The sequence below is a fragment of the Acanthaster planci genome, linkage group LG13 (genome assembly GCF_054643075.1).
Source record: "Acanthaster planci isolate LZ-2023a linkage group LG13, COTS_SCS, whole genome shotgun sequence".
Lineage (NCBI taxonomy): Eukaryota > Metazoa > Echinodermata > Asteroidea > Valvatida > Acanthasteridae > Acanthaster > Acanthaster planci.
The window spans coordinates 3,851,722-3,879,186 of NC_141789.1; the positions used below are offsets into that span (position 1 = coordinate 3,851,722).

Here is a 27,465-nt window from a genome sequence, read left to right on the forward strand (position 1 = left end):
CAAACTAAGTGCAATTTCTAAAAAAAAAAAAAAGACATGCACGTTTTGTTGTTTTGTTTTTACGGTATGCCAAATCCATGTGGAATTCTCCCTAGTTGATTCATGGAAATACCAAGAATTACGAAATCCACAAACAAAATTGAAGACTTCCCACTGCAGCTTCCCCCCCCCAACTGAAAGAAATAGAGCACATTCCGTTTGCTACTAGTCAAATAGCTTGACATGGTCTATGAGAACATACAGACACGCCTCTCAAACAAAAATCACAAAGACAGCATAGTTCTGCTGCATGGTTTCTCTTAATGTTTTCTGATCAATCAAGTCCTATTTTAAAGGCATCCCACTACGAACTGGTTAGCATTCCAGAGCAGAAAGCATTCCTCAATGCCTCCCCTGGTTTTGTTTTCCTTGAAGTGACAACCTATCCATTCATCCATCCAGGTCCTCAAAGTAATTTTAGTATGCCGCATAAATCTGGCTGCCCAGGGTTAGAAAAACAAGAGGATATCATGACAGACATTGGAGCTTTGACAGCGAAAGTGGATAGCGGTTTGTATATGCACCTGTATGCAACTGCTCAGAAGTTGTCAATGTAGAGAGGGTAAATCAGTGGTTAAGTTGTAAAAGCCACTATCCTATGAAAGTCGATTAATATACATTGCACAAACAGGAAAATATCAAACTGCACATTTTCTAATTACACTAAAAAAAATTGGAAATTCAAAAAGCACCTCAGGACATCTTTGTTCAGGTATCTACCGCAGTGACAGAAACAGCTCTTGGAACTTCTAGCTGCTTAACTTCGTGTTAGACTACAAGGCAGAAGTAATATGCAACATTTCAAATCAAGTATCTATGCACACATGAATGCTGGTCTGACATTTTAAAGGATTGTCACAGAAGTGCAGACAGAGCAGACTTGTTGGGAAAAAGTATTTGGTTTTAAAGCCCTGATTTTGGGAATAAGCACTTGATGGTGTTATAAAAGTGAAAATTTAATTGGGTTCCAGATTCAATGGTAAATCCCTTCCTAAAACAAAGGAAATGCAACTCTATAGTTTCGTGTGTTTTCTACTATTCGTTCAGGCATTTGGGGGGAAATATACATCTAAGTTAGGTCTCAAAGTGCAAAGAAACTCCATACAATAATAAGTGTTTTATTTATACAGTATGAAATACAGTCTAAATCTTTGGAATTAAAGAAATAGCATAAAATGAAACTACATGTGAGCTTGCACAATATACAATCAAGGGAACATCTGCTGGGCGTGAAAATATTTTAGTGAAACGAAAAGTACATGTACATGTATGTTTAAAACTTTGCCAAGCAAAGCCATACCATGCACTTCAGTGCCCCTCCTGAGCTCAATTTGTTGATGAGGGATTCTATACTGAGCTACAAACACATTTTTAACTTTTCACTCGAACATCAACCCCAAATTTCTCTTCTGACATCAAATAAAATTGTTTTCTTGTCTTTATACACCAGGGTAAATAAGATGAAATATTAACTGAAATGTCACATTTCTCATTATGAATGGGAGAGAAAGGTAGTGTGAAGTTTTGTTTCATTACTTTTTAGGTTTAAATTCTCTGATTTTTTAAAAGTAATTCCTTGTCTTTGTTTCATGGGTTGCAAAGTTTTTCAAGACCCTTTTTTTTCTGTCAATAGATTTCAATTCCCATTCCAAGGAAAAGTTGGGCAGCACAGCAGCAAATTTCAATGAGCCGCTCAGCACAATATTTTCTTGCTTAGAAGTAGCAGGTTACCTGCCAAAATCCCATGCAAGCACACAGTGCAGGTGACTGGCACTCAGTTCATTTATGCTTAGTATGTCAATTTTGTAAGCAATTTTGTTGAAGTTCGCATTTGCCTGAATCTCGGCATGCCACAGAGGCTAATTTATGTACATTTCAAAATATATACACAATCAATAAATAAACCAGTATCACAGCCCTAATGTACAATTGGAAAGCATAAATGACTGTTCTGAAACAACTACATGTGCCGGTAAACATACGATGGAAATAAAACAAATCTGAGATGGTTGAAACTAATCATTCACGTGCACATGTACATATGTAGACTTGAAGTCAAGTCTGAGATGCCACTAGGTCCCTGGCTGATGTGAGATCAGCCGGCACCCTTGACCAGCTTTATTTGATAAAACAGTCTTCTTTTTGCCTTCTTCCTTATCCGACATGAGAAGAAGGGAGCACTAAAGGGTAAACATCCCAGACTTGAATCAAGTCTAGTTTATATTTGCAGCATCAAAATGGTTTAAACAAAATCAACACATGAATTCCAAATACAAAAGCTTTCCACAAACACACCCACACACGCCTACTTTCCATACCTAGTGTGGACATTTCTTCGTTTTCATGCAGTTAAGGAAACTCGGTACCAAAAAAGTTATTTTTTTTACACTGTGAATGCAATTTTCAGCCGAATTTTTATAAAATGGTTCCTTGATCGTTCCTCTTCTTTTTACCACTATAAACCTAAGCCCAAAATGCCTCTAAATGTTTGTTTTGAGGATAAATATCCTGTGGACATGGGTAAATCCACAGAATGTCTTCTTTCTCTACCTACATCGTGTGGACATCTTTTGTTCATAAGTCCACACTAGGTACATGTGTGTGACGTTGGCCCACAAACACACACAAAATCAAAACATAACAGTGCCGATGTGAGACTGTTTTCCACTTCATACACTGAACCTGTGGGAAGTAAACTTGCAATTATGTGCTCAAGTTTTAGAGAAAGATGAAAACCTGTATACCGAAGTTGTTTATCCTAAACAGCTATGCATATATGAGTACATGTACTTTTACATTCATTTACTTCTTGCACTCATACCCAGCTGCTTCACAGCCCTGTTAACCAGACAGTGGTGAGTTTGGGTCTGCAGTAGTTACATCAATTCAACACCCACTACGCTCACAATGCACAGATTGGTTCCAAACCTCAACTTCAGTCATCCCGCCTTTTTCAGTCTTTTTTTTTTTCTATTATTTTTCAGGTCACAGAAGTGTGAAAAATCAGGAAGAACTGCTTCAGTTTCAAAATCAAAACAACAGGTCACACAAACAGGAAACAAACATGAAAATGTACACCACCTGTGCAATTCCTTCTGAGAAGGCATTGGGCCCTTCCGATGTTCTAATGTTCTACTACCCAATAGAGAGGGCAAACATTTTCAAACCTAAGGACCTCTCAAGGAAAACTATGAATCCCCTGTGTTTCTTTGTATGGCAGTCCTCATTCTCAATATGATGCAAAGCAAAAACACCCATCCCCCAAATTTCATCAAGAAATAAACTTTCAAATTATTTTCTACAGTTTTCACTCATAGTCATCTAAAACGTGAGCACAGATCAACCACACGTAATCCAACAAGCAATATAACACAAAAGCAAAAACAAACAAAAAGCTAACATCCATCACTTGGGGCTTGAAATGAAGTAACTATCTGTGTTGTAGTCAGTCTTGAAAGAAAAACAAAACTTGGTATAAACTTAAATTATCTTTAATACAAATATCGTTTAAAAGCCATGTGTACAGCATAATATTTACAGTTAGTCTATTACTACAAAAATTAGAGGAAAAAATAAAACCAAATCATGACAAAGATCACATTACACAAGAAATAATGTACGAAGGCAAAAAGGACTAAGATGATAAAGGTGACATAAAAGTATTGCTCACTGAATAGATATGGTAGAGCTCAGAAATCAGGGAACACACAGCAGCCTGTTTCACTTTGCCACTCTGCACCCCTTTGGCAACACTAATGATTTTGCATATATATTTTTTTTTCCAAACTCTTCAGTCAAAATTGAACAGGAGGCATTCAGAGGATTTTGCAAGATTGAAGACGGTGGAGCAAAACCACTAGGTGCTCTAAAGATTGGGTTTGAAGCCATTGAGGCAAGCATACAAAGACTGCTTCAAGCACAACAGCAGATTCTTGGAACAAGGTTCCTGACAAAATGGCTGGGGCATTCGACTCCAAGTGGAAAGAGTCAGATTTTTTTATAACATATTTTTGCCGCTGGAGTATTAAACACACAGGAAACAATCTTTCAGTGCATGCAAAGTCCTCAGATTTCTGCTTGTGCTTTTAAGAAAGCAAATCAACTGAAGTGGTTACAAAAATGATCATCTCGCTGAAATTCTCCACAGAAGCCCAACCAGAAATTGTGGTGGGTCTCACTGGGCAGGCTCCTGGCCGTTCTCTTCGGGGAAGTCCTGGATGGTGCGGTGCGCTTGCCTTAGGTACTGGTGCTGCTTGTAGAAAACCTTGAGTGCCCCTTTGATTGTGACAAATGCTATCCCACCCTAGTGGAGACAAAAGAGAAACCGGGCAGGTTGCATTGGGGAAAAAGAAGAGAAAAACAAAGGATGGCACACAGTACTCAAACGACATTAGGCTATGTGCTGAAAATAACTCATGACTTACAATGAACATACAGTAATACACCATGGTACCTGTCGAGGTACATGCATGCACAGTGTACATGTAAATGTATCCGGATGTGTTCTCTGAGCTGTTCATGAAGTTTTTAGTATGCTGACAGACTGACATATACATGTTAGGATCTACATGTACTTTTATAAATCTATAATGTACATGTACATGTTCATACTGGTAAGCCCTCGGGTTGCTATGGCTCAGTTCATAAATCCAAAAACCCATTCACTCATAGACACACTCAGACAACCCCCCCCCCGTAATGGCAGAAGCATTTGGCCAGCCACTGCACAAAACAAAGTGGCCTTCTGCACTTTCTGTGACCAGCAGCTTGGATAATGCTCAATTGCCATCGTCTAAAAGGGCTTCACGAGCATAAAGCAACCTTATTCTTCGATTGGCGTCCACATCCTGTGGTGATGTGATATTGACAGTGTTTTTGGGGCCGTGCAGATGGGGGAACATGTACATGTATGTAAACGTATTATCCCTATGATGAGGACGTTCTCAAAGCTGCTTGATCAGTTCGTCATTAGAGAGTGGCAAGACAAACTCTTAAATAAGCCCACACATTCTCTGGCGCACACACTACGCATCACCAAGTGGGTATTATCTACCCGCAGCCTCTCGTCTGAAGCAGCTGAGCCTTGATTCCCAGGGTCAACGTTACAAGGCTTCAGAGCAATTTTGAAGACTATTTTGTAATAAATTATTAAAGCAAACAACAGTTTAATGAGAACTGTGATTCATCGTCACGACTGATCACTAAAGTTAAATTTCATGCACATACACATCAAAATACTAGTGGGAGTTTGAAACCTCACAGAGGTACTGGTAGGTGTCACATGTACTCTCCCTGGAATGAGGAATGGAATTGTACTGACGCATGGCTGATTCCAACTGTGGATAATGCAAAGTCATGTTTATGTACCAGCATTATTCATCATAGGAATAAACCAGTGGTGATGGAGGCAAACACACTTTTTAGTGTAAAAAATGCCTAGTCATCCGCTGGGAACTGCGAACGGCTCATCAGCAGTTTTGGCTCAACATCATACCCAGTACATCTACAACAGCCAGCCAAAGGCCCCCATAACCTACTTTTCTGTTGGGGCCACTTCATGTTTTGTTCCTAAGCGCTGAACCGCAGGAAGACATATAAATCCTGATTCTGACAAACGGAACAGGTCTGGGAAAACAGCAGGCAAAACTCATTTCCTCCGCCTCAGGGTGAAGAGACAATTCAAGGGACTACCACGCCAGACACATACATGTCACCAAGGAGAACTTTGCGTGGTGGAAAAAAAAGGACACAAATACATGTACATGAACTCTGGGGGTATGGCGTATGGGGTACCCCCTCCTGCCCTAATCTTGAGGAGGGAGGGGGGAGGAGCCATTAGATCATCCCCTCACCACTTTGTAGAGGTGGAAAACCAAAAAAATTCATATTTTGAAGTTATTTCAAACTTTCCAACAGCCAGAATGGAGAACATTTGGTGCAAAAACTTTAAAAGCACTATGTTAATATGGGGTTAGGGCATGCAAGCTCATTAATACACATTCAAGACACGTACATGTACATCTGCATAATTGAAAAGCAGGTGGAGAATTGAGGACTGTAGGGACTACGGTAATGCGTAACGTACCAGCACTGTCCTCTGTAGATTGGAGTGGAGCGACCCAAACATGAGCTTCCCACACATGGTGGCGATGGTCGGGAAGATGAGTGCCCCACACAGCACCCGGGTGGCTGAGATGGGGTCGGCCATGGGCATGAGTTCTGTGGGCACCCGGGGCAGTATGCCGCCGCCCAGCTCCGGGTAGAAGTAGCTCCAGAAGGGCAGCTTGGGCGAGTGCTTGCGCCAGAGGCGCAGCAGGTAGTCCTCCCAGCGGATCATCTTGGACAGGATCAGCATGACGGGGATGGTGGGCAGGCCAATCAGGAGGAACAGCGGGTCAGCCCGCTCCATCACGTCCAGCCCTTCCTTGTGGCCCAGCACCTGCATGACTGTCACTGCACCGTAGGTGACGGCTGACCAGTAGACGGAGCCAACAACGATGCCCCCAGCCGCAAAGGGGCACACTTTGTAAATAAGTCTGTCCAGGACATCCAGGATATACACAATGGAACCTGCAAGGACAGGTACCAGTGCCACATTTGTCTTAATACTGAGAATGTTCCAAAATCAATCACTCTAAGTGCTATGAACGATTAAACAGTGCAATGCAACAATGCTTGCTTTGTGTGGACCCTGATGTATATTAATTCACACTGGTTTAACACTGTGTATAGACAGGCAGGGGTGGCCTCCTAGAACCAGGAAGCGGTGACTTCAATATGCAACCTGAAATCCCAAGATATAGGGCCTACGGGCCTACATGATTCCAGCATTTCTTACTACACGTATGTAGCCTTCTTAGTTTTGCCAAGCAAAGCTTTTGGCAGTGCTGTTCACGATCGCAGTTGATTGAAGTGTTCCACAAGATATAACCCTACTACAGCTTCAATTTTAACATCACATTCTTACGAAAAGACCACAAAATTTATTAGTGTGGGATGCCCGAATGGGCAGAAATTGTTGCCCCATTCTCACAGAAAGCACTTGAAAATCAGTTTGAGAAGTAAAATTCACCATAAAGATGTGCGAAAGTGAACAAACTTCAGTACATACTGAAGAATTAAATAAAAGGGGGCCATCCATAAAGTGCCCACCAAATAAACTATAACAATCAAGAATGGTCTTTGATGACAGTGAAAAAACTTGTGTGCACTATGAAAAATTGCACGCAAGTACATTTGCATAAAGGGTTGTCCATGAAGAGAACAAGAAAAATCCCTCCTACCTACAGACCTACATGCATGGCATATGTATACACTGTACATGTACATGTATACCATATTTCCAAGCAATCTCCATAAATGCATACCCAAATCCACACTGTATTTAAATGTGAACCTTCAGACTAGTGTTCAAGCATTATGTTAATGCACATGTACAGCCACAGAGCACATGCAAGTTTATGCACACTGCAGAGTATTGTGAACACACTTTTGCAGGCTGAAGTAGTACCGGTACATGTGTTAATTCTGAAGTTCGGTGAACTCTTTAGGCTATCGTCAACTACAGCACTAAGAAGATTAACCCAAATGGTGAGGGGGGGAAGAGGTGAAGGGGTACAGTGTTCGAACGATTTTTGCTGCATGACAAGCTGGTACCCACCTAATTCCGGGTAGATGATGATGTACTCTGTGTTACACTGTGGGCATGACACCTTGACCGTGCTGTTCCCCCGCTGCTTCTCGTCGATCCACCGTTGCAGGCAGATCTGGTGCACCCACTTGGTGGTGCCCCGACAGCGGCAGGGCTTGGTCCACCGTGCCAGCCGATCGTCATCCTCTGTGGCAAAGCAGACCCAGCAGGTTTTCCTGCTTGATGGGGAAAGCAGCCCGACAGGGGAAAAAGCCAGTGGAAAATGGTTTACAATGGTAAAAGTATCCTAAAAGGTGATGATTCAGTGGCACATCAAGGCTCATCAAAATAGGACACAAAGGAAAAGGAGGGATTCTAACCCAGCATTCCACTGTTTTTCTGTACACTGTATTTACCAGTGTTGTAGTCGAGACCTCGAGGTTAACAGAAATTGAAAACATTTAGTTCACAAGAACATGGTGCAGTATTTCAAAATAACAATAAATATGCAACCATTTCAAAAACATCACAAATGACCCCAAAATGAATAAAAAGATCCTGTGTTTCCCCGCCCACAAGTCCCCTTTTGGCCCTTCGCGCTCCCAGGCTGATTTCATGACGTCATCGGCAGAACGCCTACATGTACAGTGTACGTGTACATTGCATTATTGCACGCAGTACATGCAGTATCGCACACTTGCAATAGACTGCGTTGTGTTCGATGTAGCTTAGCCCACAGGCAAACACTGTGTCAGTTCAAGAAGTATACGTATTAAAGACTGTGTCTTATAATTTCTACCTTGAGCTGGTCTTGTGAAAGGTTTTGTGATGGTCTCAACTACAACACTGATATCATCTACATGAACTGGGATTTGACATGGCAATTAAAATTTGATAAAGTGCCAAAATTATCAGAGACCTTGTTAGCACACGCACTGCACTTCAAAAAAAATAGTTTCAACATGAATAGCAATGCGCGTAATGGTACATGTACATTTACAAGTAAGCAAGTTTTATCAGTGAAGCCAAAGTACAAATCAGCTTCTCTTTAACTAATTCTAATTCCTCAGAAAATAAATTGCAGAATACGTATGAAGCTCTATTCATTCGAAATAAAATTGGCCAAGACGACTGCCTTTGTTTCATGGCATGAACAAATGGGACTTTCATACCAGAGCAAAATGCCAGTGGTTGGGTCTTTGTTCTTGATTACATTCTATGGCAAACATGTCAAACAAAGCCCCAGCAGCCAAATACACCATGACCAGCTGATTAATTAGTCACCAGAGCTCCCACTTTTTAACTGCCAGGCTTGGCTAATCCCCCTTCAACACAAAAAAAGCAACATATGCTGGCAACATTTGGACAGCCACACACTGATCAGCTGGCTGAGGGTGACCACACATTGTGGGTCAGTGTTTGCCTTCTGACCACAATATCCTCTTTTTCAAGCCAGATTAACATGACCGTCTGCTCTTGGCCTATCTGGGGGCATCTGTAATTGCTTTTTAATGGATTGGGTAGGCTGTGAGGGGTAGTATTACCAGTCAAAATGTGGTCCAGGGAAGTGGTTGATTTGTCTTGGTTTTTGTTTTCACAAAAAAAAAATTAATATCCATTACCAGTGGATGATGTTTCTAATCCATTTGCGAGTACAAACAGGAAGAAAAGCTGGTTGAACCCAACCATACTCATTAAATGAGTGGCTTCGTGAATAATTGCATTTGGTGGGTTAGGACTGCAAAGAAAACCTGACAGACGATTTCCCTCTAATTACAGTAGGCATGTTGATTCACATGTAGAACATAATAAAATGGCAAAAACTGATGCATATAACTATTGCTAATGTGACTTGTCCTTTTTATTATCTTATGTGTCTTACAACAATTTTTTTCACTGTGACAATCCTGGTCAGCCTACAAGTTCTTGCTCTTAGCAATCGGTAGGAAAAACAGCGTGGTGAATCAAAACAATCAATTATCAAATCACACACCACACTTGCTTCAACTAAGATCAATCAACGTGGATGACAATCAAGCACAAGAACAAGAAACAACCTTTTGAATTATAACCAATGACATCCACGGAATCACCTGGCAACAATGGCAACAACGAGATCATGAACTGCACATTACCCACATACCAGTCATCTACACTGTCTGCTTCCACAACATCAACTGATGATCAGCGTGAACAATGGCATCAACAAGATCCAGAATTACAGTCAACTACTATCAGCATACCTGTCATCTATGCTCTTACTCCTTGTGGATGGCATCTTCTGACAGCTGTCATCTTTGGCTGCCGTTTCACCACTGCTCATTGTTGACGCTGCTTTGTTCTCACTTGAGGCAGTCAAAATTTGGGGGGAGGGGATATTTTTTCAAATCTGCTTTATAGATGAAACACAACCATTGTTCCCAATCAGTGAGGATGGTGTCCTCTAGAAAGCACATGTATTTCTTTTCTGCTCAACAGACAGGCAACGGATGTTGTTCTGTGGCACTGAAGAGAAAGAAAAACGCAGCCCATGTCAGCTGCGAATCTTCAATGTGGAAGTCTTGTGAAAAACAACTGGGGAAAAACAAATTTACTTTTAATTTTCAGTTGAACATCTTTCTGACAGCGACTGCCTCTACCGTACATTGTAGCTAAAGAAGCTGCAATAACCGGGATGTTTTTGGAGGTATTTGGTTGTTAAAAAGGCCAATTCCCAAAAGAACTTGGTACCAGTGCTTTTGACAAGTCAACAACATAAACGCCATACCAGCTACAGCACACACCAACTGAAGTGGGTTAATTATTCAAGGCATAAAATGAAACACCGAACTCATGTGTGCTACTTGCACGTACTGTGCATGTGGTTTTTTGCGAGCACAAGAGCGCAGGCAGTGTTCAGTGACCCCCATATTTACACCTGTTTGTTCAGTGAGTTATTAGCCTTTGACTGTTATTATTCAGGCTCAGGTGGTTATACACTAGCAGGGCTACATTGAACCTTGAAGCCAAGTTTATCCTTTTCAAGTACCAGTGGGGGGTGCTGGAGTGGGGCTACATGGACATGTTGGAATATCTATTTTGAGTGTGATCAGGGGATCTGCATGACCATACAATCCCTTCAGACACAATGCAATTTCAGGCTGCCTACATGTATCTACAAAAATCCTCCTGAGCCAAAGACTAAAGGAAGAAAAAGGACTTAATATCTTAAATGGTACTGTACATGTCCTTGTAATGTACGCCAGAAGGTGATGTACATGTACATATGGCCAGCTGTATAGAGATCATGCATGCAGGAATGCTTCACAGCAAAAATACTCTTCATTTGCATACATGGAAAGAGTTCCATACAAAGATATGCCTGTAACTTGATACCCTTTACACAAACCCCACATGTATGTATGAGACTTGTCGTGAATACCCCAATATTCTCCCTGCTAATTTAAGCTTTCTAGGACTTGTTATCAACTTCTGATGGCTGATAAACTAGTGATGTCCATGTGTGGAACTCTTTCTGAATGCATTACATGACAATCACTGACCACCACGATTTCAGTGTAAAAGCGCAAGAAGTAATTCTTCAAGAATGAAAGCTTGTAAGAATATGTGAAACCTAAAATACTTACTCATACATACCAGTACATGGTGTAAGAATTCCCAATGAAAGGTACACGTAGGGCCAAAAAAAGTTTCAAATACAGATGCAGCTAGACAACCTGAACACAAACCCTACGAGACTGGTCTTAAAAATTCTGTTCCCTACGTGAATACCTCAATACTTTCCTTCCTTAATATCACTTTTTAGGTCAAGTTATTGGTTTCAGATGGCCAGTAGACAACTGTACAGAAAAATCAGTGGCGTCCATACATAATTCCTTGCCCATGTTCTGTTGGGCCTCAAATTAGTTGTTTTTCTTTTAAGTTCTACTCAGTGCTCAGGGCAATTCTTACATGTACTTTAAAGGACGACATGCATCATACATACATGTATAATCTACATTTTTGTTTCGCTGAATTTTGTTGAACTTCTTAAATTAGCACCTAGGCTTTGTGTATCAGTTCAAAATTAGGTCCTACAGGCCAACCTTTTACTAGGTCTAAACTAGGCCCATTTTGTCGATATGCCTGTAATCCTTGCTGAGTGACAGTGACAATGATAGACTTTAGGAGTCATTTTGGGAAGAATCATTAATGTACCTACATATTTGTGACATTCTTGCAAGTTTTAGCAGAGGACGACGTATTTATGTTCTAGCCGACAGTAGCAGGGTCCTGAAACTTTGAAGTATAAAGACTGGCTTCTCACTGGGATTGGCCCCGGCCCCTGCCACCCCAAACAACCATGACAATTGCGCAAAGTCAAGCTGAATCATAACAAACGACGGTAACTTAACCTAGCCTAGGCCTACGCCTAACGAGTAACGTTATTCGTGTAACTTTTACTAGCTTTATAGCTGTATTCTTGTTCTCCAGTTGTTCGGGAATTTTTGTGGAAATATCCCAATTGGCTTTACTACCAACTTACATCGGATGTGCCCTTGACAATGTCTACTTAGCAAATGTTTCTCGTTTAGAATTTACTTGAAACTTCAAACACTGATGATACGCAGGTTGTGGCCTTAAGAAAATGGCGACGTGCCGGGCCGGTTATGTCATTTTAAAGTAGGGTATGGACACATATCTATCAAAAGAAATCCTGATATTTCGCATTAAACCTCAAAGTTTATTTTCAATTTATTTCTTAAACTACTTTTGCATGATTTTAAGCGTCGCACTCGAATTCGTTTTCGTTGTTATGCATTCAATATATCAATTGTATCCCTCTCGGTGACTTTCCTACCTATTTTGCAATAGAGCAATCCTTGGAGCCAAAGTTCTTGTATGGCGCCACCAATCTCTTTACTATTGGCAGCTTCCGTGTACAGCACATTGACGTGTTTATGAACTCAATACTAATTATGAGACCAACTAACCAACCAAAAACTCAAGAGAATACCCTCCCCCCGCAAACACACACACACTCAGCCTTATGGGGTACAAGAACAATGGAAGGTACCCCACGGGGCAAGTTTTGATACTTATGGGGTACTAAAAGTGGGACCCCAAAGAATTTCACGAAATAGATATTTCAAATTTACTCAAAAAGGAGGGAAAAAGTTTCAAGTGCCATCCGTCGTAAATTGAAGTATTTTATGTAAGGGATATAGGTCGAAACAACCCAGGAAACTGAATTTGGTTGAAATGGCAGTGATTTGAATTTTTTCCGTGTTTTGCGGGAGTTTTGTATAAGAGAACAAAGGAAATACCCCACAAGTAAAAAAAAATGTATCCTTTCGGGGAGGGTGTGCATGCAAGTATCATACTCTTTAAAATCAACTTGGTCCCGCCTCCATGATAGCACGTGCACTGTCAGAGTGCCTGACTGCACTTGTACAAACAATACCTTTCGCATGTTTATACAAAGAGCAGGAAAAAGGTCTCATTACCTGTGTTTGTGTGCACTGGGAAAATGATGACCAACAAAGTCGCATTTTTATTGTGAATACACGCATAAACATCATTGAAATTTCTTCTATTTTAAAGACAGTTAGATATAGTTATGAATGCCAAAAAAGAAGATACCTCTTGTACCGTTAAACGATTTAGTTTTACCTAAAGCTTTTGGCAACATTCGGACCCGTCACAGCCCTGGTTTTGGCTATAAAAAAGTGATACTTTAGACCTAAAAGAGCTTAACTTTTTGGAGTATTTACAGTAACTGTTTACGGTCATTTTGACACCTTTTTTGTGAAAATCGAACATATCGTTCTTGCGCAGCGTATATTCTGTAGTGCATTATGTAGCCTTGAACTTCAAATGACCGTAGCAACAAAACCATGTGTTCAATTGAGTTCAAACTTCTCATTTTTTGTAATATTGGAATATTTTTACATACATGCAAAGTAAAATCGAGAGTGGCACAGCCAAGCTCTTGGGGGTGGAATCCGTCCCCGGGCTGTGAGATGGGTCAAAGTAACCCGGCTCTTTGAGGAGGGTTAACGGCTTTCGAGTGCAACACTGCATACTCGAACGTTACTTCAACACTAACCAACCCTGTCATTTCCCCACCAAGAACACATGTGCAAGCCCATTAGTTTAAAATAAACAGTCCTTTGCATCATTGTTTGCATTTCGCACACATAATTTCCCAAAACATGTTGCTTCACTGTGGACAAGAAGCACAACATATAATAACGACACCTGCCAATAGACCAGGCAGGGTTAACAATATCCGACCGCGCCACAAAAGATCTGACAAATAGCTTTACAATTTGGTGGCTGAGCACCTGTCCTCAAAACTTTTGTTTGGGCATTGCCGGTTTCTCATTCACGCACGGCAGCTGTACATAAATTTCATTACTACAGGAGAGCCTTCAAAAAGGAAAGTTCTCATCGGGTCAGAGTATATGGCGTCTGCCAGTAAGTCTTGCGAGACTCGGGGAGGGGAGAGTGGTATCCAGTTTTGTGCTAAGAAAACGTGAATCAATGTTCAGTAGGAGGGACACGGGAAATTCCAACGATAGTTTCATCAGGACAGGGCTGATCGGGAGGAGGGAGGCAACGGGTGCCACCGCACCAGCCTTCAAAAAGGAACGACAGGTAATGGGGGGTCAGTGTCATTTCCCCATGTCGCTTCACCCCTCAGAAAAGCCATGAAAACTACTTGAAATAAAATCATTTTTGCCGTACCCCACCCCTGGAAATTTGGTTAGGGGCCCGCCTTTGTAGCACGAAACTCTTACGTACAAGAAAGCCTGAAATGTTCTGATATCAATGTTTAGCATTATTGTAATAACTGTTGTAGCGTATAACTTTGGGGCGGGGAACACGACTGGGCACACTTTCCCCGTCGGATGTCCGTTTCCTTCTCTGTATTTACGTAAGAGCCGTCCTCGGATTTTTATAACACAACCCGATCCCTCTAAAACCGGTTTTGAGTGGTTTTTTAATGTTTGTGCCCATACAACTTAGCGTGGACATTCTTATGCTGCTCTAGAAACTAAATGTGGTGGAAAACTGAAACGAGAACGGGTTGTTGTAGTTTTTTGTTCTGGTTTTTTTAATCTGCTACCCTTTGTTTGCTTGGTGGTTGTTCTTATTTGAATGAGATTCCTTTTTAACAAGTCGTTATGGAGACAGAGGCTTTGAAAGTTTGACAGCCATTTTTGTCCCGATCAATTACTGCGTCGTATTTAGGCTAAGGCCGGTGAATAGGGGGTGAACTGAAGTTTGACTGAAATTTGGCCAGCTGTTTCATTGGCTGTTAGGCATAAGATTTTAAAAGCAGGTTTGTTTTACATTTCTGGTCATCAAGAAGTGAAGCTACTAAGGTGAATTCTATATGCCGATCTTCCATCACCGCTTAGTGCACCAATTTTCAACACAATCATAAAATGTGAAAAAAAATCCTCAAAACGCTTAGTCGCTACAGTGATCTACAATATACAAGTTGAAAGTGTAAGCCGTGGGGGCCGAAATGGTTAGTATTTAATTTCCATTTTGTAATGTCCTAAAAAGGAAAACCAGTGAAACCAAGAGACTCGAACAATAACAAAATATGAGTAGTGTTTGTATTCCACAGGTCCGAATTACGCAAGGACTAACGCGCAAAGCCGACGACAAATCCCGGCTGGGCTTTGTCCATCACCCCCTCCCAAACCACCAACGTCCTCGGTGATCATTGAAGAAGAATACCATTTAACGTGCCATGACCTGGCGACACACACAGCATCGCTGCGGGGTGCGACCACATTTCTCCGCTCAACTTTCTTTGTACTCCACAGCTGCCATTGTCAACTTTCTTTCACTGCTTGCCCTCCTCCATTTTCAGGCCGTCCGCTAACCCTTTGTTTGGCCCGTAATATGGTCGCGTGCGAGCCACGCGACCAGACAAGCCTTCGGAGAAAGGTCCAATGGCGACCCAACATTCTTGTGGTTTTTGTCTTTTGCCCGCAGCTTAATTTGCAGCCCCTGGGCCACTTCCAAAACAAGCTTTTAAAGATTATATATACTGCCCGTACCTTTGGTTCTTTGTCCTTTTTTTGGTTGTGTGTTTGCCACCAAAGGCCCAAAACACGTACTCTTCTATCATGACCCATGGGGTGAATTGTAAGTAGAAAACTAGGCAGTTAGCTTTGCATAGTGTGATACACGAAGACTTTTTGTTCACAAGACCCTCCGTATTTGTACCTGGGTCGATCCATAACATCACTACCAGCATAATGGTCTACCCTCTGAGTCTTGCATGTCGAACTCACCACATGCAGGCCAAATTTGGGCATATGCACTGACGGACCATGGTGTTTTCTGGAGGGGAGGGTTATCTGGGCCAAAATGCAAACCAAGACCGTCACAACAACATTAGGGTGTTGGGGAAAATTTAAAACAATCATAAACAACTAATTACAACAAGACAGCAGGTATCGTCAACACCAATTCTTTAGGATGTGGGTCAACTGATTTTGAGAGTAATGAAGTTTATCTCTGTGTAAACCGATCCTTGTGATCAGAAGCAACCAATAAAATCAACAAATCAGAATCAAGCAGATGGCACACCAATTAACCGACCGAGAGAATTACTCTAAAGCAATTATTACTGATTGACTAATTCAATAGTAGGTACTCCAAGCTGATCAAGAAAACGTAATTTCTCCTAAAAAAAAACAAATTTCCTAGTTGCCTCACTTTAAGATCATTGGGAAAAAAACTATGATTTGAGCTCGAAATAAAATTGGTTTTCCAAACAGACCATGTCATAGAGCTCGCCCCCCCCCCGAGTGGAAGACCTTTAGAACATCTTTGAGTAAATCGACGGAACTACCGGTGGTGCCTGTACCCATTCTATCAGGACAATCAAAATGAAATTGCCTCGCAGTTCACTCTGGCGCCTTTTCACGCCGCGACGGTTATTTACCCACTCACACAAGTACAAAAGCAAGAAAGGCCTTTCAACAGCACCCACAGGTAAAACCGCGGCACGAGCGGGTTCAGAAAAGTGTGAAACCTAACTTTTCTTCTCCCCATTGTGATCGTTGCCTCATTCAGGTGCACCCGTTTTTGTGGACAAAGCGCCCTCGTTGGTTTTATGTGAGACAGTAACAGCTGCCCCGGCGTTGCCGCTCGTGACCGCCAGCAGTTTCTAGTACTCCTGTTTTTGTCTCTCTGAGCTAAATTTAAATATTTTGTTATTCAAGGTATTAATTAAAAACCAGATGATTTGTTTTTTTATTTTGAAGGACTACATATATCTAATACATTTTTTCAAGATATTACTTTTGTTTTTGATATTTTGGGCGTAAAATCATGGTAAATATTGCTTCGTTGTTTAGTTCACTGTAAATTTGCTTGGCTGGGATTCAGAAACCGGCAAATCGCTGAACGTCGTGCAATGTAATGCGTGAACCGCGCCGACTCAAACGCGTTCACTTACTTCCCCCCAACGATTCACCGTACCGCAGCATTCGTGTAAACAGCGCACATAAACACGGACGACGGTACGTTCGCTTGAGATCCGTCGAATGCCGGTACCGTTCATGCAGTACCGTCGTATCTGCTGCACTGTTGAACAGCTGGACATGAAAGGTACGCCGAACTAGCTTTCCCATATTTTTTGATAAAAAAAAGAAAGTTAGAGCGTATACACTTGGTTCACCAAGACCAAATAGCACCTGCTAAATGGGGGATTTCGGTTTGGATGTTCATCCACACGACACGAGGGCCCTCTCACCGCTGGAATTGTACCCGAATTCGAGCACTGTGTCTTTGTTTTCTCCCGAGGCGCTAACGATGCAAGATGACATGCTGATGGAGAAAACTGCGAGTAAGCAGCACCTTCAGCAGTTGTCCCCCAACCCAGATCTGAGCTCCGACAACTCAGATGACTTGTCACCGGGCTCGAAATCAAAATCGGGGGATTCAAGTCCCTTAACTGTGCCGGAGAAGAACAAAGCACAGTCAGAGGTGGCTCCAACTTCGACGTCGTCTGCCGCAAGCGTCGGGCTATTGCAGCTGCAACAGCAGATCGGGTACTACGCACAGGCCCAGGTCCATGCCCAGGCACAAGCACAGCAGCAACAGCAGCAACAACAGTTTATTCAAGACGTGAATCCAAGCAATTACATCAATAACGTTGCAAGCTCTGGCACCAGCGGCAGTGCGGTAAATTCGGTAGCGAGTTCGAGCAGTTTTACAAGTGCACCAAATCTCTGGTCAACTGCCACTGCTGCTGAAGAATCCTATTTCCAGGGGCTACCAACCATGAATGGCACAATGCAGTTTCAGAACTTTCCTCGCAACTCATCACCACTCTTCAGTCCCAATGCCACATTGTCCCCTCAGCTCGGGATGCAGCAGCAGCAGCAGGCTGTTCAGCAGCGTCGCAGCCTACCGCCACACCAGGCGCCAACACAGCAGCAAAACATCTATCAGACAGCGACCCAGCTACAGCAGGCTCAAGCTCAGCTGCAGGCACAAGCTCAGGCTGGAAGTCTTTACCTCCAAAGTAAGCAGTACCCAGCCAACTGGAACTCTGCTGCTGCTCAGCAAACAGCTGCTGCGACATCATGGCCATCACCACAGGCCCACCAACAAAGCATGCAGCCCTCTGTTCAGCAGCAGCAGCAACAGGGGAACCCTTGGGGAACTGTAGGCTCTCCACCAAGTGGGCAAGCTCCTACAATGGCTAATAATATTCAGCAGCAGCAGAGGCGATCCATGCCAGCAGTCAACAATCAGTCAGTCACCCAGCCCTCCATATCACCCCAGAAAGGCCGTGTTCTTTCCAACCCTATCATCTCGCCACCCAAATTTCAGCGAAGCACATCACTGCCTGCAAAGAACTACGGACAGTATCCATCCGGCATAAACACAGCCCCGAGTTTAGAGTTCACCAGAGCAGACGGGAAGAGAACAGATGCCAACACTAACACACTCTTTCCATACCAGGTGAGTAGTCACTCTAATGTGAAACTGTTCTTCCCTAAAAAAATTCCTGCCTGGAAGCTTGATGTGGAGTCCTAACATTACATGTAATCCTGCCAGTACCTTCTGTTTAGTGTCCAAAGCATCTCTGCAAAACACTATGACATCAAAACCAACAAAACCTACTTTGAAATTTTTGCATTTTTTTGAAGCAAAAATGTGTTTCACATGTCATTTTGTTTGACCCTGCCCATAGCATTTGTTTTGTATTTTATTGTTTCTCTGTTGCAGTATTGTTATAGCTTACTTAAAATTGTTAAAATACTCCTTTGTTTTCTTGGTTGGAACTTGGAGCCATATTGTCAATCTTAGCTGTGTCTGAAATGGGCTTACAGAGCTATGGCTAGGTGTATTGTTTCTGCATATTTCCAATGCAATGAAGACCTAGAAATAGCTCTAGACAACAGATTCGGATGCAGCCTCTGAGGCTCTGTTACAGAGTCACTCCTCGATGATAATGACCATAACAGGTCACTTTACACAGCTGTTTCATTCTAAACGGCTTAGATTTCTGTAAAAGGCAAAAAGTGTCCAGTCTTGCCCTCGTTGATCAAGTTGTATTAAGCAATATACCAGATTGAGCTGAGCTGCTCAGTTAATAGGCAAAGTATGGGTGAAATGTCAGATGCTGCATGCACACAGTGCGCATAGTGCTCAACAGATTACACCCAGATTCTCCACCACATACCACAAGAAATGTCACAGGGTCAAAATGCATGTTGTTCATTTTGGAATAAATGGGCATAAAGGGAAGGACTCAAGGAATTGACCTTTTCTTTGCTCCTTTTGCACAGTATAACTGCAGGAAAACATACTGTTCAATTCATGTAGCTTTTTCATGCATGAGTGGTACAGTACGCTTGTCTTTACAGTGCCCCACTTTTTTTCTTACTTAATGTTACCTAGAACTATGGAACATGTGTCTGCATGTACATGTCACCTACCAACTTGGGAGGTTTTGAGCAGTTTGGGGTCTGCCAATTCCCATGGTCAAAGGAACGTCTGCAGTTAGCAAATACATGTAGCCTATGCTTTTACCTTCCCTCAAAATCCATCTTTCCATCGAAACATTTCAAAGGGCTTAAAGACAGAGACTTTGTGCAAATGTGAAACACGTTTTTTTCTTGCTACCTTCGTGGAGTTCATCAGATACTGTATATGTAATTTATTTTCTATTTAAATCCAGAGAATGGCAGTTGCTTGAGAGAAGTAAGTTTGGGGAACCATACATGTAGTTTATGTCCTATCATAAAAAGTTATTTTTGCTAAGTAATTTCTGATGCCCATTGTTGTGAAAGGTTGTAATTTTAAAGTTGTGTCCAGAGACGTACTTAGATAAAGAAGGTGTATATTAAAGCATTTTCTATCGGGCTGCATTCCAGATGGTCACGTTTGTTCTAACTGAAAAATGGTACCCACATTTGCCATAACACATTAATATACAGGTACCAGTATGTTTCTGGTTAAGACTATGTTCATCTTTTATGGAACCTACATGTACATGTACAATATAATCTTTGATGAACCTTTTACACATACATATTTTTTGACCTCTGAACTAAAATGCAATAGTCTCCTCATGGTTGCCATGGCATGCACTTTGATACAGGGAGCATAGTCACAGTATTTGTTACTGCATCCGTTTGTGTAAACAAATCAAGTGCCTTAAAGGAGTTGTAAATACATTACAATTGTAATTTTATTGTCTATTCAGATTCAAAGCCTACTTATTCAGGTGCAGAAATTACCATAATAACTTGCTGTTTTGTCATGCTACATTTTGCATAATTTGCTTATTTCTACAAGCAAAAATGTTTAGTTCGCTATTAGTATTATGTCATTTTGCATGCCTGTGCTGTTCACCAGAAATTGGATGCTAGCTGCATACACTGTATATAGTAACAAATGCTCCATCTCCCATTTCTGTTGTTCTTTTAGGACATGCAAGCTTGTGAACAACCATTATGTGTATACATGCACTTTTAACTGCTGAACAAAAGCCACCAAGGCATAGAATCCATTTGGAAGCTCTTTAGCACTGAAAGGAGATTTGCTGTGTAATCTCCAAGAGCTGTTGCTGCAAATGCTGTGTTTACAGTCCTCATCTGTTCAATGCCTCCATGTTTTAACATGTGCCTGGGTCACATTGGTTATTGATCCTTATCAGTCTATACTGGGATCCATTATGTAATAATCAACAATGCAGGTGTTCCCTGCCCAAATATTTCCCAAGCAAGTTCTGCGTGCATTTTGAAGCCTATGCTTGCTTGTTTTTGCATTGTCATGCCTCAAAAATAAAATGCTTCTGAAAAAGCATTTAACTCCAGAATAGTTTTGCAGACATTTTTTTTCGAGGGGGGGGGGAGGAATGACAACAGTAGGCAACTTAATGTACATGTAATAATGTATTATTGTTTGCAAGATAATTTGTTTCTTCAGTCATAAATAACAACGTAGAATGGGTTAGTTTTACAAGCCAGTCATGTGCAAGCGCTTAAGTGGACAAATTCTCTGCAAATTCCGGAGCTCCCCTTTTTGCTCATGGCTTGAATAATAAAATTCTGCTTGTACTTTGAGGAATGTCCACTCCAGACAAGCATTCGTGGAATCTTGTTGGAGTTCGTCACCACCTTATGGTATATTTTCTGTTGTTGTACACTCTGGTACATGCACAGGTACAGTGTACATACACGTACGCACACTAAAACATGTTCATGTACACACATGTAGATATGATCTCGTTGAATGTGTACTGTCACTTCTCAATCCCATTACGCTATTGCAAACATGAAACTGACACTACAACCAGAACTGACACACAGGGGCTTCTCTAAGAGGGGTTTTTCTGTGGGTAGGCCTTCACTGGGTTAAGGAGACAATTTTCTTTTTAGGGGAGTTGTGGGGACATTTCTCTGTCTCCTTAATGTTTTTGGTCCCCACAAAGTAGATGTGGTCGTGTGAGTTTGCCCCCACAACTACCAATCAAGTACTGCATGTACATGTATGTGTGTATGTACTCCTGTGCAGAAGAGCACATTTATGTGACAGTGATCTTATTGTACTGTAGTGGAACTATGTACATGTACGGTACATTTATGTATGTACCGGTATGTACAGTGTATATTTTTAAGCAACATGCATTGATTCATATTACACGTATAATGTAGTAGGCATAGAGCCAGCCATTATTTTCTCCATTAGCATGCGTGCATGTGTATCAGTGCCGGTTTGCATGAATTATCCTTTGACCAAATTTGGCTACCTCATAACCTTGCCAAGGAGACAACTTTGGGCCACACAAACTGTCTTGCTGAGCACCATGTCTCAAATACACATACCTGCAGTGGCAAGCTTGAGTGGCCGTTCTTGGTTTCATTTCTACTTTCCACTGGAAATAAAATCATGCATAAGGCTTTGAAACCTTAGCAGGAAATCCAGCTTGTATTTTACTCATTACATATAAAAGAGTAAATGTAGTTTAAAGGTCAATCCATTTTGAAAAATTTTTGTTCATTGTCGAGACTTTTCATTTTTTATGTTCAATTCAGAACACAGTAATGTGTTTAAGAGCTTGTTATTACAGTGTGAACAAATGGCTTGCCCCAGGTCAGTGTCTGCTTTTCATCTGTAAGTGGTGGATTTACATGCGAGATTGGGGAATAATCAATAACCAATAGGTTTTTGTGCACATGTACATGTACATACAATTGTTAGGCCTCCATGCTGAATTGAATTATTCATATGATCCTCTACTCTGCAAAACATTCTCTAGGGTATGTGTTTAGAGAAGGATCTGTTCCATGGGTAACAGACAAGGATTTTTACATACCGGCACATAAAAATTATGAACAAAATGTTTCAGTGCACAGTTTGCCATTAAATAGGAAGCTTTCTCTTACTGTAGAAGTCTTTTCGAAATTCAGAAAAACACTTCCTGAAACCAGTAGTTATTATGATGCAAACTCTTGCCATTCTGAAATACATGTGGATATGTATGTCACTGAAATTTGAGAAATTCATGTGTCTGAAACTTAGATATCCGGGTATCTACATGTAGGCCTTACTTGTACATGTATATCTTGGATGGACAGTTAATGACTGCAAAGTTGGTAAAGGTACAGAGTATTTATACAGAATGTTTGAGGTAGAAACTTGTATGATACATGTGCAATGTTTATTACATCAAGACATCATTGAAATAGTTTTAAGTGAAATAGATATTTTGTATCGCTGTTTCACACTCATCACATTTTTTTCCCTTGAAGGAACGAGCTGGGCAGAATACTGGCGTTGACCCTATGAAATTATCATCTCTTGAACACCAACTGTTTGACATCATGCGTGGCACAGAAAACTCCATGGACCACTACACTCGAAACCCATGTGAGTACTGTGGCTTTCTGTGTTCAGATTTTGCAAATTTTGTAGGTCTACGGAACTGGTTCATGTACGTACAACATTTACCGGTACATGTACATGTATGTATCCATGTACATGCTGTCCTGCTTTTTATTTACTCTTAATGTGGATACTTTTTATTGAAAGTAAAAAGATCATTAAATGTCCATTCACTGAGGTTTCAAAGCATTGATAAACTTGATGTTTCAGCCTGGATGTTAAAGACTTCACCTAACAAATGAAATTGTTAGTAATGTACATGTACACATATGAACATGGACCTCTACAACTGTTACATGTACATGTAAGTAACAAAAAAAAAAGTGGATGCAAAATGTCCCAGGGGCCCACTCTTTTAGGTTTATTGGTTGATCATAAAATATTGACAGTTGCATGTATGATAACAACACTAGGTACAAATTGAGATGAAGATTCCTGTTTTTAGTACTAAGAATAAGTTGATTCAACTTTGATCCAGATTTACTTTGCTTGCACTTTGTAACTTCATTATATCACAGTGCATCCATTTCAGGTCAGTAGGAGTTGTTAGGTCACAGGGTACCTTACTGATAAGTTTGAATCTTATCTTATTTGTTTGCGGTGGGTGGATTACAGGTACAAAGAGGTGGTGATAGGCTTCAGGATGGGTTGGTATTTTCAGCACCAGGAGAACAATATAAAAGAACTGAACCATGATTGTGCATGTATGTCTATAGTGGTCAATTTGATTTGGAGGAGATACACTTGAGGTTTAAGATTGTACCTGGAATTGACTCTCATTGGTACCAGGAGTACAACCACAAAAGCCACATGTCAGAACTATGTGCAAAATTGCCACGTACATGTATACATGTATGCAATATCTGCGTTTCTCATATGTGTACGTATGTTTTGTGTATTGGGATCTGGCACAGTGGCACGTGGCAATATCTGGCATGCTGACCCTGTAAGTTCATGCCATAGGGATATGAGTCCCTGCAAAGTTAAAGGTTGCACAGTTGCACTTTCGATATTAACATCACTTCATGTATTCCTTTACATTTGATAGCTGTTTAAGAAGAGAGGAAGGATCTCTACTGTATTATGAGTGCCCAGAGAGCCTAAATATAGACAGTTTAGCTTTCACTTGACTAAAGTTGAACATCTCTCAACTGTTAACTGTCTTTCTAAGTACAATGTACCAGCTATTGGCATAAAAATTACAAAGATGCTTGCCATTCCCCAGGGGCAAGGGTAACATTCTGCATGTTTTGGAGTGTTTGCATATGCCAAGGTTTGGAGAAATACATGTACATACATGTACATGTACATCTTCTTTGTATCAAGATATTCATGGCCCCTCCTGTCTTTTTAACTGGTGGAAAAGTACATTATTCAGTTGTTGGGCTTGCTTTTCTAAGGCTTGTCATCAGTTTTTTTGGTCCCATTTTGTGTCAGTCTCGAGCTCATATACATGAAGAACCTCCAAAGACGCAAAGCCTGGAGGAAGTACAAGAAGAAATTCTAACATTTCAAGATGGACATCATATGTACATCCTTGAATGAATTAGTTAAAAAGAGGGGAAAAATAAAGACCAGCTAAACCAATATAATTGGTACATGTACGCGTACTGGTTTGTTGGAGAGTGAAAAAATAAAGCACTTGTACATGTACAGTACATGTAGTTAAGATGATGCTTGAAGTTGATGCCCTGCAATTCAATTCAGTTCACCTTACAAGTATTTCTACTTCCTACTTTCATACCTTATGTATACATGTAGGTGCATGTAGTTTCTGCAGAGTTGATTTCAACATAGAAGAATAATGATTTTTTAGATTAATACATGCTTGGGGAACAAAATTTGATGGCCCAGCTCAGCATGTAATTTTTACATTGCTAAAGCTGGAGTGCTGGTACCATGCATACATTGAGCCTTGACGTCATGTAGTGGATGGCACAAGTTGATGCAGTCAATCGAAACCCTATTACTTTCCATCAGTGGGAAATCAGCTGAACTTTTGAAGTACCGGGTAAGTCTACATGTACATTGTACATGTAGATTAAGCATGGAGTGTTTAATTTTTTTAGAGTTTTGGCTCATGTTACATGTACATGTAGACATCTTTGCTGTTCATATTTAAAGAAAGGCAAGGCATGCCAGGCTTACGTGCCTAAACACCATTTTCCTGTGAAATTAAGATTTCAACAAGTTATTTCCTTGCACATAGATAGCAAATTTCCTCTCTTAATTGAATCAGGTAATCTCTATGAAAGAATGTTCATGCTTCTGTCTTAATTTTGAATTACTGATACTTTGCATGTACATGTACATGATACAGTATAATCAGTACTACATGTAATATGTGTCCTTTGTTTTGAGTGTCCTGTGTAATCGTCCTTAGCATGCCACATGTACCAGTATGGTTTCACTGTAAGGATGTGTAAAAAATCACAGTTGGATTCAGAACTGTCATATATGGTTAGAGTGTGTTTAAGTATGGTATGTATGTACATGTACATGTATGTACATCTGTAGATTGTACATGTATACGTACATAGTACCAGTACATGGTTGGCAGTACATGTACATTGTACATGTATGTGTAATATAAATTATCATTCTGTCTGCATTATTGAAGCTGCCACTACATACATGTACTAGTACATGTACATGTCCTTAAAACTGCATAAGATAACCTATACGTACATGTACTGGTACATGAATACATTTTAAGGGCCAGGGTAGATAATTGACATTGTCCAGCATTCTGCCATATTAATAGCAGTTATTTAATTTACCAGTGGCCTAGCTACATGTAAGTTGTTAATTTGTTGATAATGGCTTTCGTTGTGAATGTGCTTTTTGGTGAATGTACAATGTACTGTATGTACATGTAGATGTACATACATGCGTGATTGTCCATGTGTATCTGAAGCCTGGATATAAAATATTCATCCTAACATCTCTACACACATGTACGGGTACATGTGCATCTTCCATTTGTTATCATAAGCCATGTTTCCATTGGACTTTTTCTTCTGCGGGCACGCAGAAACTTACCACGACATTCCTTCATGTCAATCTACCGGTACCACGCATTCCCACATGGATTTTTTTCCTGTAACAGAATGTATATTCACTGTACTAATAAAACTAGCTAATTACATGTACATAGCCTGTGCTGTACAAATCATGACAAAATTGGCAAAATCTAACAAAAAAAATGACAAAATCAGATGAATTCAGCCAAATCTGCCACAACATGTACCCATACACAATGTGTGTACATGGCATAATGCCGTACTGTACACATGGAGCTGGAGACTGGGAACCACACAACCAATTTTGTGTGCCCACTATAGATCTCTGTGTAGTAGTAGTCATGATTCATAGGTTTAGCGTGGTCGTACCGGGTAGTCAATGTACCGTACATTTACATTGTACGGGAACTGTTTCTGTTGGACTTTTTTGCACCCCTGCTACAACTTACCGTGGCTGTGCAGAAATCTTCCACGACTCTTTTCAGCCTGTTAGTTAAGTTTTACATCATGATCGTGGTAAGATAACCGGGACGTTACTTTACTGTGTGTTCCCATTGGATTGAATCTTGGTAGGTTAATCAAAAAAGTTCAACGGGAACACGGCTATACTGTTGCTTTTGTCCTTACCAGCTGTTACAGGTGAAATGTGATGACACGGGTACATTGTGAGGGCTCCTTTCAGTTAATTTCTTGTGCTCACCTCTTCCTTGTGCTCACCTTGATTAAACACTTTCTGTTGAGCCTAAATATCGGTCATGTAACAGGCTTCAAGATTTTAAAACCTTTGTTACCTTCACAATTCAAATACCATATGCTGCTCCTTGACCAAATTTCATTAGCGTTTCACAAGTGAAAATGTGAACAAAGAACATTTTCGAAATGAATGGATTCGGCTTAGACTTTGGTTTCGCTGGTTCTCTAGTCAGAGCTTGAACGTGGGGTTTCAAATGCTGCTTCAAAATGGCTGGAACCAGCGAAATCAAAGTCTAAGCCGAATCCACTCATTTAAAAAATGCTCAAAGTAGAATTTGTGTTAGTGTGAGAAAATTGGACAGAAAAAAATGACAAGGTTTCCCATGATGCATCAGCGGGAAAATTTCTTCACCTTTGAAAATTTCAACGCTGAAAATCCTTTTGGTATTCTGCAAGGACTGAGAAAATGAAGTCATGAAAAACCCACCCCCTTTATGTGTGCAGACACACACATGTGAATGTATCATATTGTACAATGTAAGTGCCACTAGGCTAATTATTCAATTAGCCTGCATATGCTTTATACACATCTATTCCAAAGTGCACAGATAAAAAACAAATACATGTATATGAGGGACCTACGCGTACCTGTAGTCATTGTGA

General features: G+C 40.9%; 2 protein-coding genes across 3 annotated transcripts in view; one reads left to right on the top strand and one right to left on the bottom strand.

Annotated features, from left to right (window-relative positions):
• Positions 1-280: 280 nt before the first annotated feature.
• On the bottom strand, positions 281-12,310 carry marchf5 (membrane associated ring-CH-type finger 5). Of its 2 annotated transcripts, none has more exons than XM_022238654.2 (5): positions 12,195-12,310; positions 9,913-10,174; positions 7,700-7,905; positions 6,125-6,609; positions 281-4,342 (listed from the first exon to the last, which is right to left on the bottom strand). In XM_022238654.2, exons 2-5 carry the CDS (start codon positions 9,990-9,992, stop codon positions 4,214-4,216), a joined length of 900 nt encoding a protein of 299 aa, XP_022094346.1. In that variant the 5' UTR covers positions 9,993-10,174; positions 12,195-12,310; the 3' UTR covers positions 281-4,213. The 2 variants fall into 2 exon arrangements, with proteins under 2 accessions (XP_022094346.1, XP_022094345.1); XM_022238653.2 differs by having other exon boundaries at positions 7,700-7,908.
• A 4,809-nt stretch (positions 12,311-17,119) lies between these two features.
• Positions 17,120-27,465, top strand: part of LOC110981266 (cytoplasmic polyadenylation element-binding protein 2-like) — a 29,532-nt gene continuing 19,186 nt past the window's right edge. The window contains exons 1-2 of the mRNA XM_022238684.2: positions 17,120-18,652; positions 22,954-23,071. Coding sequence (XP_022094376.1) covers positions 17,384-18,652; positions 22,954-23,071 — 1,387 coding nt within the window. The 5' untranslated portion in view covers positions 17,120-17,383. The remainder of the gene's footprint in view (positions 18,653-22,953; positions 23,072-27,465) is intronic.

What these genes read in the sequence shown, in the direction of transcription:
- marchf5 (XM_022238653.2), bottom strand. Translation starts at nt 9,992, where the DNA reads ATGAGCAGTGGTGAAACGGCAGCCAAAGATGACAGCTGTCAGAAGATG. An exon ending in AGTAAGAGCATAGATGACAG is followed by an intron (nt 7,909 to 9,912) that starts GTATGCTGATAG and finishes TTCCCCATCAAG; the next exon opens with CAGGAAAACCTGCTGGGTCT. An exon ending in ATCTACAGAGGACAGTGCTG is followed by an intron (nt 4,343 to 6,124) that starts GTACGTTACGCA and finishes TGTCTCCACTAG; the next exon opens with GGTGGGATAGCATTTGTCAC.